Source organism: Neophocaena asiaeorientalis, unplaced genomic scaffold, assembly GCF_003031525.2.
Source record: "Neophocaena asiaeorientalis asiaeorientalis breed wild unplaced genomic scaffold, Neophocaena_asiaeorientalis_V1.1 scaffold420, whole genome shotgun sequence".
Lineage (NCBI taxonomy): Eukaryota > Metazoa > Chordata > Mammalia > Artiodactyla > Phocoenidae > Neophocaena > Neophocaena asiaeorientalis.
In genome coordinates, this window is record NW_020172770.1 from 1,511,269 (window position 1) to 1,525,930 (window position 14,662).

General features: G+C 33.0%; 1 protein-coding gene across 2 annotated transcripts in view; it reads right to left on the reverse strand.

Annotated features, from left to right (window-relative positions):
* Positions 1-7,405: 7,405 nt before the first annotated feature.
* The window catches only part of CADM2 (cell adhesion molecule 2), a 1,061,613-nt gene continuing 1,054,356 nt past the window's right edge, over positions 7,406-14,662 (reverse strand). For both annotated transcript variants that reach the window (XM_024740847.1, XM_024740846.1), the window contains 2 exons: positions 11,432-11,557; positions 7,406-10,578 (listed from right to left, as the gene is read on the reverse strand). In XM_024740847.1, coding sequence (XP_024596615.1) covers positions 10,460-10,578; positions 11,432-11,557 — 245 coding nt within the window. In that variant the 3' untranslated portion in view covers positions 7,406-10,459. The remainder of the gene's footprint in view (positions 10,579-11,431; positions 11,558-14,662) is intronic.

Consider the following 14,662-nt stretch of genomic DNA (forward strand, 5'->3'; position numbering starts at 1 on the left):
TCACATGTGGGTGAAGGGAAAAGCAACGCTACTCTCACTAAATACTTCTGTAATCCAAATCTGGGGTAGGGCTGGGGGCGGCGATTCCTACACCAATCAATTCTCTGACACCAGCTGCATATCCTACAGTTTAACTCAGTTCTGCCACTAACTGCCTGGAGTTAGTGCAAGACCGTGCAGGTTAAAAGCTCAGTCTCACAAGGCTGCCCCTGACTTCAGACGCCAATTGCAAATGGCAGCTTCCTTACAGCTTCTGAATGACTTGGCTATAAATCAAAGATCCCCACAAGCCCCTCCTCAGTTCGGATCATGTGCTAGAATGACTCACAGAACTCAGGAAAACAGTTTACTTACCAGATTACCAGTTTATTACAAAAGGATATACTTCAGGAACAGCCAGATGGAAGAGATGCACAGGGGAAGGTATGGGGAAACGAGCACAGAGTTTGCATGACTTCTCCAAGCTCTCCACCCTCCCAGCCCCTCCATGTGTTTGCCAACCTGAAAACTCTCTGAACTCCATACTTCAGGGAACTTTTTATGGAGGCCTCATTACACAGGCATAGTAGATTAGATAATTGGTCATTGGTGATTGACTCAACCTCCAGCCCCTCTCCCATCTCTGGAGTTCAGGGGTTGGGACTAAAAATTCCAACACTCTAATCCCTGGTTGGTTCCCCTGGCAAGCAGCTTCCATGCTGAGGCTATCAGGGAGACCTCAACCACCAGTCATTTCTCCTGGAGATTCCAAGCGTTTTTTTTGCCAGAAACAGGTGTGTGTGTGGGTAGGGGATGGGAGTATCGGCAGAGGAACAAAAATATATATTTCTTATTCTGTTACGGGAGAACACTCCAATGCCTTAGCACCAAGATCACAGGTAGTGGCTGGGTGCAAGAAAGACAAAAATGAATGAGAAATGTTTCTACAGCTGTGGACATGACTTTTGGTACAAGATTATAGCAGAGAATCTTAGTCTGGAGTTCATGGTTAGATTTAAAATGTGCCTCAGTTTCTATGAAAAATATTGTGTGTGCGCTCAGTTTTACACGATTCCATAAGATTAGAAGGAAAATCTGTAAGCAAAATATGATTAAAAGTACTAATGCCTTCTATGCTACTTACAGGCCATAGAAAGGACTTCAGTGTCACATGAGACAATATATGTATTATTTGGTGCTTAAGAGCAGGAAATAGCCTGAAGCACAGGGAATAATTTATAGCAAGAGGTGCAACTTTGATAGGTTTATGTTTTCATGAAAACAAATCTAGTTTTAAAGTTATTTTTTGAAGCAAATGAACATGTCATTGGTAGATTATGTGGTTAAAAGAGGAGTCCTTAGATCCCCAAATCCCCCTACCGTGTGAGACTGTTGACCCTCTGTGATCCCATTTCAGAAAGCTTCTCTGATCTCTGGCAGAAGGGTATTAAGACATGTTCCCATTTGGTAAAATTGCCAAACAGACAAACCTTACCGTTAGGAATTTTCCAGTTCTCTTCTAATTATTTTTTCTCCCAACACACTGAAAAAAATTCATTTCCTGATATTCTCTCATATATTCATGATATACCAATTTTACTAGTTAAGTATGTTTTCAAATCTTAGAGCAAATGATTACCACATCCAGGAATATTATGTTGCTTTTGCCAGAAATATTGTATTAGTTTAAAAGGTCTACACTACATTATTGTTGTATACCAACTCCAGTCTACCTGAATATGTATTCCTTAAATCTGCTATGTGTTCATATTATATGCACCCTCCATCTGTGTAAGGATGCAGTTTAGTAAAAACAAAATGAATTAAAGTTTCCATAAGTATGTGTGGGACACACGTTTTTCGGACTTTTATGTACTGACTCTGGTCATTGTTACAGCCACTCTTCAGAAGATGAGTTAATTTCCTAAATTTTCTAGCATAATAAAGTATTAACTTATTAAACAGACCTATTTTTAAAAAATCAGAATAGAAAATCTTCATAGAAATATCCATTGAATTTGAGACTCTGAACAATGGTTGAAAAATAGGCTATTTTCTTTTCAGTTTAAGTCATAAGACCTTTCATAATTACATGTTTTAAAAAATTAGTATTTCTCCACTTCTTCTTCCAGCATAGCAATGCCAAAAATACAGAAAATGGTCATTACTTGGAAGGATAATTTAATTATTAACAGGTTTTGAAGGGGTAGGCATAAAATGCTAGATTCAAGTTCTTGGTGGAGTTCATCAAATAAGGGATTTAATATATAGTAGGTATTCAATAGTTATGTTTTGATTAAATAATATGCAATGTAGCATAACACTAAGAGGCATTTAAAATGCAACTAGGAAACTGCATTTTCCTCTTTCATCTCTTTTCTATACATTTTTTTTTATTTGCTAGGTTTCAAAACAGAAAAAAAAATCTTTAAATTTCACAAAATAAAGTATAGTTTGAAAAACTTCAAACTATCTACTTCTTGGAACTTCTTGTTTTAAAGGAGTGTACAGTTAATTTTAGCATTATCCCAGGATTGTCATATTATGAAGATCCCTCTCATACGCTAAAACTGCTATGCAATTATTAATTAAAGTTTATCAGCATGCTTCCTTGATTTAAAAAAATGTCAAAGAATATTTTGACAGAAATAACACTTGCCATTATGAAAACATGGAATTGATTTATCTAGGAAACATGGGTGTCATATATGTATATAGTGGTAGGCTGAGTAAGAGTGGGCATTTTGTGTAACTTTAAAAGAAATAAAGAATCGTGTCTATGAATGTGTTACTTCAGATGTCATTTTCTTTCAGTGCTGAAATTGCTTTTCCACACAATATCAAATTTGCTAACATGTATCACAGGGCTTCTTCTGCTAGGAAAAATGAATTAAAATAAATAAATGTTATTTCATAAAATAAACCAGATACAAAATCTCGCCTTGTATTTACAGGTAAATTTTAATGGAATATTTCATGGTCTAACACAAATATCAGACCCAAACACTAATTCTTGTACAGCCTTTGGCTTACCCTGTATAACAAAATCTGTTATTTAAAGTAGACTATAAAATACCTTATGGTAAGTGAACTTCCAAAGACACAAAGAAAATCCTCCATAAATTTAAAAGCTTATCTCAAATTCTTATTGGCATAAGCTTAGGATGGATATATTATTAATTGCATTATCTTAGGTAGTTGAAATATATAATACTGGTTAGAGTGTGAAAATTTAAAAAAAAAGGTTTAGGTATTTTTGCTTCTGTTCCTAGTCAACATTAATAAACACACAGAAGTGATTGTAAAATTATCTTTACAGAGTTTTGGAATTTTGGCAATCTCAAGCAAATTTCCTTAAGTCAGCAACATTTGTTTTTAACCCTTATTCAGCGTATTACAAGGTTCATATATTCCAAGGAGCAATGATTAAATGTTCTACAAATAAAATAACATTTTATTACTGATTAATTTTTAAAACTTCCATTTAGAAACTTACAAAGAAAATGGGCATCACTGAGGAAATCTAAAATGAATGGATAATATATGCAGTTGAAAAAAGATATGCAAAATAATGTTTGGCATAAAGGAATATGTTTTGTAACATCTTTCATAATCTGTCAGTGGGATAAAAGAAATTCCACCTTTCAATGTCTGTTAACAACCCTAAGAAAATGAACTAAATGAATAGACAATTCAGTAATGTCCAACAGATAACTAAAATTCAAATTTTATTTTCCCATATGTATCAGACAATTTTTTTCTGACAAGACTTTACTGAAAGATGAAGTGCAAATGGGAACCCTGTAAGAATGTTTATGAGTTGTACATGACATATTTTAAGCGCCACTAAGTACACATTGAATACTTTGTAAGTATATAGGCAAATCAACATGCAAGTGTCATGTACCTATTACAATATGCATTTTGGTTTTTGAAAATGTTAATGATAACAGTAGATTCAATAATTGTGTTTATCTTCTGTGCAGTATGTGTGATTTTGGTGCATCTTCTTTTCAGCACAGAATTTATTGTTATGCTGTCATAAATATACCCTTCCAAAAGTTATGAATTTCATGTCATATGAATAGAACATTTTATTTTTGAAGCTACATTACTGGGAACACCTGCATTTGTGGGTATCATTTTCAGAGATAAGTCTTTAAATTCTTTTTAACATGGCAGACTTGTTCCGATGTTGGTTATGTTGAAATATTTATGATAAAAATGGAGCTTTCTTGAGGGAATATTTTTTGGTTGAATAAAAAGCTAAACAACCAATTTGCAAATATTGATGTGAACTGAATATGAAGAAAATAGGTCAGTAATCCAAACTCATAAATCCTTGGGTTACTACTTAACTGCATCATTGAATCTACAATAAGTACAGCAGGTACAGTTAAATAAATATTTAAAGAGATTAATTTCATACATTTGTAAGGAGAAAGAGTACTAGTTTTGAAATTTTTCTAAATTATTTTCCTTTCTATTTATGAGACTCAATCAATACGTTAGAAACACAAAGAAAAGCAAAAAGGATAAAGAGATAACAATTCAGTTTACATTTCACAGTTTCTTTTTTTTTTTAACCAACTGGTGACCACTGCTTTCAACCATCACATATTTTATTGCATATAACTTTCACTATCAGCAAGTATAAAGAGAAAAGTGTCTACTAGTATCATGTAAAAGGAAAAGCATCTGAAGAAAGAAAACATTTGAGGTTTGACAGTACTGTGTGTAAGAGAAGTGTAATGTGGCATTTCATACTGCACTTAAAAGTCCGTGTAGGAATCACCGCTCTTCTGACCCTGGATGTGGGAAAAGTGCTTAAGTGCTGAGCCCTGGTAGGTTTCTCTTTTGCCCCTGCAATCTACAAATATCTTTTAAGTTTCTTCTTTTGAAATATACAGTACATTTCATAGGGGAAAATAGTGTTTTTTCTTTACATTTTTTTCACATTTGGGCCCATTCTCTCCAAAATAACCATATATTTATATATATATATATATATATAAAAAAAAAAAAGATTACATCAAATATTATTTTTAACATAACCACATAACATAGATATATTTTACTTTAAGCATATTTTATAGATTCAGCATCATAATTTGAGATAATTTTTGTATCCTTTTTTCCTAAAGGAAAATCTGCTTTCAAAATGTCATTTCCTTTTAAAATAATTAAATTACATCATTTGAAGAATTCATATTATGTCTATGTAGCCAAAATAAAGTGGGTATTTGTGGCAATACTTTGCATTCATTATTCAGGGATTATTTGTTAATGAGGAGGCATTTTTCAATGCTTAAATATTTGTCTTACATAGATAACACTTCTTGGAAAAATAAATCACATATATTTACTTAAAAGCATAGCATTAATTTATAAGAAATTGTTTATTTTAAATATTAAATGAAATGTCAGCTTGGACTGCAAAGTGTTGCCATTTAAATTATTTTTAAAATCAACACAATTATATCACATTTAAATAGTAAATAGTCACGTGAGGAACTATATTTATAAAGTTACTGTATTTTGCTTATAGGAAAAGTTAATGACAGAAGAGGAAAAACAAATGCAGATCCATACACCGTTGAGTACACTGAAAGTAAAGTTGGCTTTTGAGATTTCCCAGGGGGTGGGGAGAGGACTGTTATGATAGTTGCAAAAGAGTGCTTCCTGGGATACCTTGTAAATAATTATTTCTTCTATTTATTTCGAAGTATCATAGCCCATGTTAAAAGTGAGAGGTAGAAGGATTATTGTAAGTATGCATGGCAGAAAATTTACCAGCTCTATCCAATAACTATTGCATTCAATATTAATATCTGAATACATAAAAATGCTGATGAGTTTAGAACCCATTTTTACATGTTGTCCCCTTTAGCTCTCTTTATAATCTTGCTACTTTCAATCCATTGCCTTTGGAAGGGTATAAGTGCAAAGGGCATGTTTGGGGTGAAATAGAGAGAGAAAGGGAAGAATGAGTAGAAAAAGAAAATATATAAAAAATTTCCATTAAGATATAGTGACTCTAACTATTAAAGGTAACCTATGTTCTTTGATTGAATAAATTTGTACTTGTAATAAAAGTACCACAATCCATTAAAACATACACACATTTCAAAGAAAGTTTAAGAATCCAAAATTCAATTAGATATGCATCAAAGTTGAAAACTCAGGTTATCTCTTTCTCTCCAGTAACTCTAAAAACAAGGTCAGATACTTTTATTGTGTCACGTTAATGATTAAGAAAAACTTAACGTGTTATGTCACTTGTATTTTTAATTAATGCTTTAATATGCAGGAGGTGGAGATTAGCAACATTTTAGATCTTGTTGAAGAATTTTTAAAAATCCCTTTGCATTAAGTATCCAGCAATAGAATAGCAGATATTGCACTGAGTGTATTTCAATATTGCCAGTGTATATTTCAAAACAAGTACTACTATCTACACTAAAATTTCCTCTTTCCCAATATTCAAAATGCATATTATAATTACATGGGTTTCCAACATCCATACACAGCAAGTACAGGATACTTACATGTACGTACACTGTAGTTACCTATATTTTGCATAGTTTTTAGTGTGTACTTTGTGCCACTTAATAAAAAGCATTACTCAGTAATTCTCATTATGTTTTTCATTTATTTCTGCTGTGGTTGCCAGTTATTTTTTTTAATTTTTTTTGTTTTGTATTGTATATTCTTCACAGATTACCATTTGCAAAGGGAGATTATAGTGGGCATTTTTAGAGGGCTCTAAGTAATTAGCAATGTGATGGGGAATTTGCAGTAAGATATGAGGTTTTGCATTTCCTCCACAATTAAAAAATGTAACATGAAATTTCATATTTATCATTCATTCAATTATCCTTATATCCAAAGAAAAAGAAAAAGTATTTTAAATGTTCCCCTTGGTAACACTTTGCAATAAGTGGCACTAAATTACACGATAACTGCTATGTTACATGGAAGAACCATCACCGTCAAACAGCTGCTGTACATGGGCCTATATGGAATCTCAATGCTGTTACAATCATGAGTACATAATTACAAGTGAGCCTGTCCCTTTAATTGAGATATTTATACTTTTACAAAGAAATAAAAATAAATGAGGTGTTAGCTTCTTTTGCCATATTTAGGAAAGTTAGTTTTCTTTCTCTATTTGTTATTTTAATTGTGGGGTTTCAATGCAAGATTAAGTATCTTGAATCGATATGAGGTCATCCAGTTTCTAGATTAAACTCCAATATCAGGTTCCTTAAACTGCTTCTTGGATTCTCTGGTAAAAGAAAACAAGTTGGAATCTCTCTCTCTCTCTCTCTCTCTCTCTCTCTCTCTCTCTCTCTCTCTCTCTCACACACACACACACACACACACACACACACACACACACACTACTGTGCTCATGCTATCTTTGCCCTTGCACTCACAAACTTTCCTTTTTCTTCCTAATTTTTATAATCGTTCTATCTAGGACACTCAAAAATGGAAGCAAGAAAAAAAGAATGCTGTTTACACTTTTTTGATGGAGGACAATTTACACTGTAAACAGTACACTGGCAGAGAATAGCTACTTTTGGTAAAGAATAATGTTCCATATTCTACTAGTGGGGTGTATGTGTGTGCACACGCCTTCCATTGTATTCTGTGGCTATGGCTCTCTGGGCATATAAGTGTGTATGTTTCAGTCATGGCAATTCGCATGGTCCATTTAGAAATTTATTTCATATTTTTTCTGATTTTTATAGAAATGAACAGAATTTTTACAATTTATCTCGTTTGGTGAAAATCAAAAAAAAAATTTAAGATAGGAAAATATAATACCACTGCTGTTTTCTTTCAGTAACTGAAATGATACCTAATTCAAATCTATATTAACTGTCAAAATATTTGATTAGAGCTCACAAATCATAATATACCAGTTAGTTTCATTTACAGAGTTCCAGTGAGTTTTTATACTACTGTAAAGGGTTAAAAGAGTCAAAAGTCTTGAAGTGCAACCAATTTTGGATTTCTAATTTTGCAGTGCTATAAATAATGATTGAGTTATTTAGGCAACAGTTTAGCAGTTGGAGCCAAGTAGAATACAGATGAAATGAAGAGGGATGTAAATACAACATCGATGAAGAGTAGCAATTTTGTAAATGCATCCTGAAATTAGGCTCTAAATAGTAATTGATGATGCAGTTTATACAACTTATTTCTATAGTAAGAACCTTTCCCTTTTGTAATAACAGGATGAATTTTGCTTTGTGGAATCTTTCTAAAGATTATGCATTGAAAGGTATGAACAGTTTATAAACCTATTCTAGTTTCAATGTGTCTAGTAGCACCTACCTGATTCTCTCAAACTACCATACTATATTAACATATTATTGCATTTTTCCACAGATGGTATGGAATGAACTGTAAAAACAAGCATGCAATCACATCAATGCAGACTTATTTCCTTAAAATGTCATACTGTATATGATTTATTATGTTAACACTCAATCACATCATATTATTTATGTTCTGTATATTCTGAAAAAGTGCTGCTTGACTGACATCGTCCTTTTTCTCTTGTAAGAAATCAACAAGATATATGCTTCAATGATCAAAAAAAAAATTAAAAATTCTAACGTTGTCCTTAAAAGATTTATACTTTTCTGATAAATAATCTAAGATACAGCACCCTTGTCTTTCATTTGATATTAATACATGATGTCATACTCAACCATTCTCATTTCCCAAAAATAAATTCCAAAATAATATTTTTAAAACCAGAGGCCATCATGCTTTCAGACGTCGCAAGTATAGCTACCATATCGTCATATGTGTGTTCTTCTTAAAGGTGTAGTGCTTGTCAATGGGAAAATAATTTTTATCTAACTGGATTTTTAATCTTTAGCATATAGTAAATCTAATGAGCACTAATCTAGTAGTATCGTATTTTACTAGGAGAAATAATATGACTTTAGATTGACTCTGTGTCATATTTAAGAATACAGCATTTCTTAATGGTTAAATACACCAAAATTTCAGAAATAATCCAGAGAAAGAGACTTTCACCTTGGAGTTAAAAGCATGGCAGAAATTCTCTATCACTCACTGTTTCATAAGTTTGTACCTCACAAAATGCATAGACAGGAATTTAATATAAAGAATTAGTTCATTTATACAGAAAACATATCTTAAACACTTCTTTTTGGCAAACCAACATAGGTAAGCAGCTCTGGAACTGCCAAATTAAAATTTGAAAATTTTTAGCAAACTAAGAGTTTATTTTTAGATTATTATTCAACTGTGGTTGTAATTTAAAACCTGAGGCTGTGCACTGGTTGTTAGCTTAAAATTACCTTTCCTTATAACATTGTGCTTCCATTGTATAACAAATAAAAATTAACAAGAACTAGAAAAATTTGTTGTTGAACAGTGCTAGGACATACAGACAAAAATACTAATACATGTTACCTACTTATAATATTGGTTTAAGTAATATCTAAAGAGATATAATGGACATTAGAAAATGCTTACTCATGACTGAATTACCTACAGCCAAAAAAGTTAAATATGTATCAAATAATGTTTAATTGGATTTATTATATGCACTATATACAGATACTAAAATGTCTCAAAATTGTGCCCTATGGATATTTCAATTTTGTTTAGGCAGGTGAGTCTTTGTGGAACAAATAAATTACAGAATCAAATTAGAGAAATGGATGAAATTTTTGTGATTCCCAAAACAGTAAAATGTTTGTAACAACTTATTGGTATATGAAGCTAAAATAACCTAATGGTAAGATCTATATAATTATATAAGATAGCATGTCCTGATTGCAATCCATATACATGGCTCCTGTATCAAATACTAAATTTTTAAATAGTGAATTGATACAGCTTTACCAGTACAATCTCAAACATTCCAGAATCTATACTACAGTAGTCCTTTTCAGTTTTTGTCTTTTAGGGCATATGTTTCCAAAACATGTCTTTGAATATAGACATGTAGAAAACATCGTAAACCTCTAACATCTGATTGAACTTAAGCACATTAGGTCTTTACCTAATCTTGTTACATGTGAAAGCTGTCCAATGGTAAACTGACAAGGTCTTTGATTTAAAGGGGACAAAAAATGAGGGGAAAAAAACCTCTGCATACATTTTTTTCAATGTATAAAAACAATTCAATGTCATGATCCAAGGAGATGATTAACATTGTTAAGGCTGTATATTCAAGCACTGTATGTTAAAAGAGCAATGGTGTGGAATTTAGGCAGTAAGAAATGTCCTGCATTATGGATGGTACAGTAATTAAAGAATGATGCTTTCGACAGCTGATTGTTGGTATACACTGGCTACTGATAGCAGTACGGTATGGAAGTTAATAAAGGTAGCAGAAGATGATAGAAATGAATTCTGAAAGATGATAGCCAGTTTTCTCCAGCAGCCAGTGTGGTAAGTAAAATTCAGAATCTTGGCCTGCATCTTAAATGAAATATTCTTTTTTCTCTTCAGCATTGACTTGGCTGCCCTCAGCATTGATAATGGCTGTGTCAGCATCTGGTGCATCTTCAGCTCCTTTAGCTTCATTTGTTAAATATGTTCCTGTGGGTATTGGAAGAAAAATACGTTAGTTCTGTCAGACTGGTAAAATAGCCAGTATTAAAGCTACATTCATTTAGGAAGAAACTTATACCAGATTTCTTATATGTTGAAACATATTCTGAGTCGTAAGAAACCACACAACTCACCCTTCTAAAGTTGCACACTTTCTTTCGGTATTCTAGTATATGTTGTAGATGAAGCTGTGGTCAGATTAACTAGAGGCAACAGCCAAACTGGAATGGGTAATGAGTACTTTGATTTCTTTAATGATGGCTTCAGACCATGTGATCCATGCAGCTGTAGCAATCAGGGCCCTTTGTTAAGATGTTGATAATGATCACATCAAACGGGTCACCATTTATTTTGGTAACTCCATTTAAAAGTAGATTATATCAATAGTTTGCTACCTAGCCCATTGTGAAAAATCACATATTTTCCTCACTAATATGGCCACACGTGTGTCCATAAGCTTACAAATAGAAACATTACCAAATGATTAATGTTAGAGTTGAATTTCAGTCCTAGAGATAAATTACAAACTTGCTTCTTTTTTTTTTTTTTTTTTTTCCTGAGCCAATGATTTACTCTGTGACTTTTGGCTACTGGCTAAGTATTATTTTGATAGCCAATCCAGCTTTAACGTTGAGTAAAATAATCAAGAATTCTCTGAAACAACTTAGTAGTTAGATCTCTCTCTTTCACCCCCATCTCTCTCTCTCTCTCTCTCTCTCTCTCTCACACACACACACACACACACGCATGCACGCACGCACTCACATAATATTTCATGATGAAGCTAGTCTTTAGAACTTTTTTTGCCAAATGTAAGAATGCTTTATTAAATATAACCTACCTTTATGTCTTGCCAGATACCGTCCAAGCAAAAATATAGAACACAGAGTGACAAATACAACTACAGCCACAATTCCTCCTATAAGAGCATGATCAGGGCCAGTCTGGCCAGCCAGAGCATTGGGATCTAGAAAACAGAGAAAAATATTCTCCTAGTTAGTGTGTTATTTAGACACAGAATACATATCTGCATTAGAATGAGTTATGTTGAAAACTAGCACATTAAAATAAAATTTTATTAATGTGTATTACACCAGTCATCTAGTCAAAAAATATTTATTATGTGCCTATAATGTACAAAATGTTGGAGAATATAACATTTGACATATAAATTACTGTTGCCACTGAGTTTCCATTTTAAGGGAAAAACAGGATAAACAAATACATATATATGATTTTGTACAGTTACATGCCTTTTCTTTCTCCTCTTCTCCACCTGAAAATATGTGTGTGTGTATTTTTAATGTGACAAATACAACTATACTATTTTAAAAATGCAATTATGTCATAGGAAACACTGGGGTTAGAGATTATAACTTGGTATTTACCATTATATAAATATTATTTAAAGCTAAGGAAATTGAGGAACTCCCCAAGGGAGAGAGTCTAGATAGAGAGAAGAAGTCTGAAAATTGAAACCTGAAAAGCTCCCATATTTAAAGTCTGAAAGAAGTGCGTCCACCAGAGTAGACCGAGAAGGAGAGAAAGGTGGGGTAGGAAGAGATCCTGGAGAGTACACATTAGTTGATCAAAGGGAAGATCATACTTCAAGAAGAAGGGGGTTTACAAACTGTGTTGTGTTATTGATAGAAGGAGGAAGATGAATACTCAACATTGAGGATTAAGTGCCTGTTGCACTTGTAACTTTAAAGGAAGTGGTTGGAAAGATTAGATTAATGATATACTTTTACATTCTGCCTTTAGTAAGATATTATAGGAAAGAGCTGAGACCAGTAGAGGATGGCCAGTTATCAAGCAGAAATGAAAAGATCAAAGAAAGCCCCATATTTTGAGTACTCAAAAGTATGGAAAATCAACTATTTATAAAAGTTGCACAATAAGAGATAAAACTGAGGTTCTGAGCAACAAAACATACTAAGGCTCAGCCCTATGGCAAAAGTTAGGTTAAGTGTACTGCCTATCCTCCAAAGTCCGTTGTGTGCATAACTTCATGGGAGCTGCTTATAGCCTACAAGAGAGATTTAGAGAGAGAGAGTAAAGAAATAAATTAGGCCTGGCAATTCCACTTTCAGAAAGTCTTAAAGTGTGGTTGCAGGCACAAGAATCGGACAAATATATTAGGAGTCTACTGTGTTTTTAATGGAACTATTGTGCCAAAGAAGCATATACCTAGTTAGAAAAGAAAAGAAAAAGAAAGAAAAGTCTGACAATTGAAACATCAAACAACCTCTGGACTCCCAAACTTGGTGAAAGCAAGAAGTGGCCTATAAAAGCTGTGTCGTCCCCATAGAGGGCATATTACCAAACACCCACTTCTGATGTGGCCACAGAGTATGACTGACAAGGTTGAACTTCCTGTAAGGCAGAATTGTAGAAGCAAAAAAGAATGAACAGAAGAAAATCTAGTTTCTTCATAGAACTATAACTATTGCCAAGGCAGAGGGAACTTTTCATGCCACTCTGGCATATTTTCATAATTATTATGGATCAGTGACTACTCAAATGTTCCCTATTTTTCTTCTATTTCCAAAAGAGAGCCTTTATTTAAAGGAGTGCTTTTCCTGAATCTGTTCTATCATTGTGTTTTGTGTATGAGATGGAGAAGAGTGTTGAAACTTGTGTTTTGGTTCATTTGTCCCTGGACTAACATATCCAGAGATGATGAAGAGAACTGTGCATATTTGAGGATCTTGGTCTTTGAGTTGGATACAGTGGCTTGATGGGACTTGAGGTTATCTCTTTGGACAGGGTTTAGCAATGGTTGATGGCAGAAAAAGAAGGTGTAAAAATATTTGTTGATCAGAAGGCTATATTGGGGCAGAGATTTCTAGCTAATGACAAATTTGTTTGCTATTCTTTCAGTGAACAGAGCTAGACATTTACCAGCTTCACTGGCAGTTGAATGTTAACCATGTGATTTGTGTTCTAGACAACTGAAAGAAAGCCCAGCCAATAAATGCCTCCCACATGTAACCTTCCCGAGTGATCTCAGGAGATGCAAGTTGAAAATAAGAGAACCACAAGAATAGGTCAGGCCATGGGTCACTGACTCTTCGCCTGGAAGAAAATTATTGCCAAACTAAGAATATATGCATCGCCAAATTGCTTGAGGGGAAAAAAAGAGCTTTATTTTCAAAACACTGAGCATTAAAAAAAGTAAATCTGTTACAGCAGCTATTGTTAATTTAGCTTTCTATTATATATTTCTTGTATTTCCCTTAATTTCTGGCATTGGCTGTAAATCTCAAAAAAAAAAAAAGGAGCAAAAAAAAAATCTGCCATGCATCTGAATTCCCTATTCCTATTCCTAGCTTAGATAATTTAGAATCAGTTTCAAATTCCACCTCCTGCTCAAGTTCCCAAATACAGATTGTCATAAATTATATCCATTTTATTTGCTGATTATCTCTCAGAACTGAGCACTCTTTTGGGGAGCTGAAAAATCACTCTTGTTTGTACATCTGTACCTGTCATTTCCTGAAGGTAAATTCTGAGAAGTAGTATTGCTGGATCAGAGGATACAAACATTTAAAAAATACTTTTGATAAACATTGCCAAATTATATTGCCCTTTACAAATTCATCCTCCACCAACTGCACCTGAGTTCCCATACAGTATTACCAGCAGATACTATAATTAAAAGAAAAACTGTCAATCTAATATTGAAAAGTGTTAAATATTTTGTGTTAGTAAATTATAAGTTAACATCATGAATGTGTCTAAATACTATTTCCCATATTAATGCATTAATTTTGGAATGCCTATTTACACAGCCTGACCATTTTTCCATTCAAAATTTCTGCCTTAACAGCTCTCTCCATAAAAAGATGAACATTTTTAGCAATTTCTTTTTATATATCCTTCATTTCTGGTCTTTTTCAGCCATAGATAAGTCTTACTATTTTATGTAATCAAATCTATCAAAGTTTTGTGTTATGATGTCTGACTTGTGGATCCTGATTTGAAATGCTTTTGCCATCATAAGATTATACACATATAGATTTCTGTTGTCATCTAACACTTTTATTATTTTATTTTAATCTATCTAAAA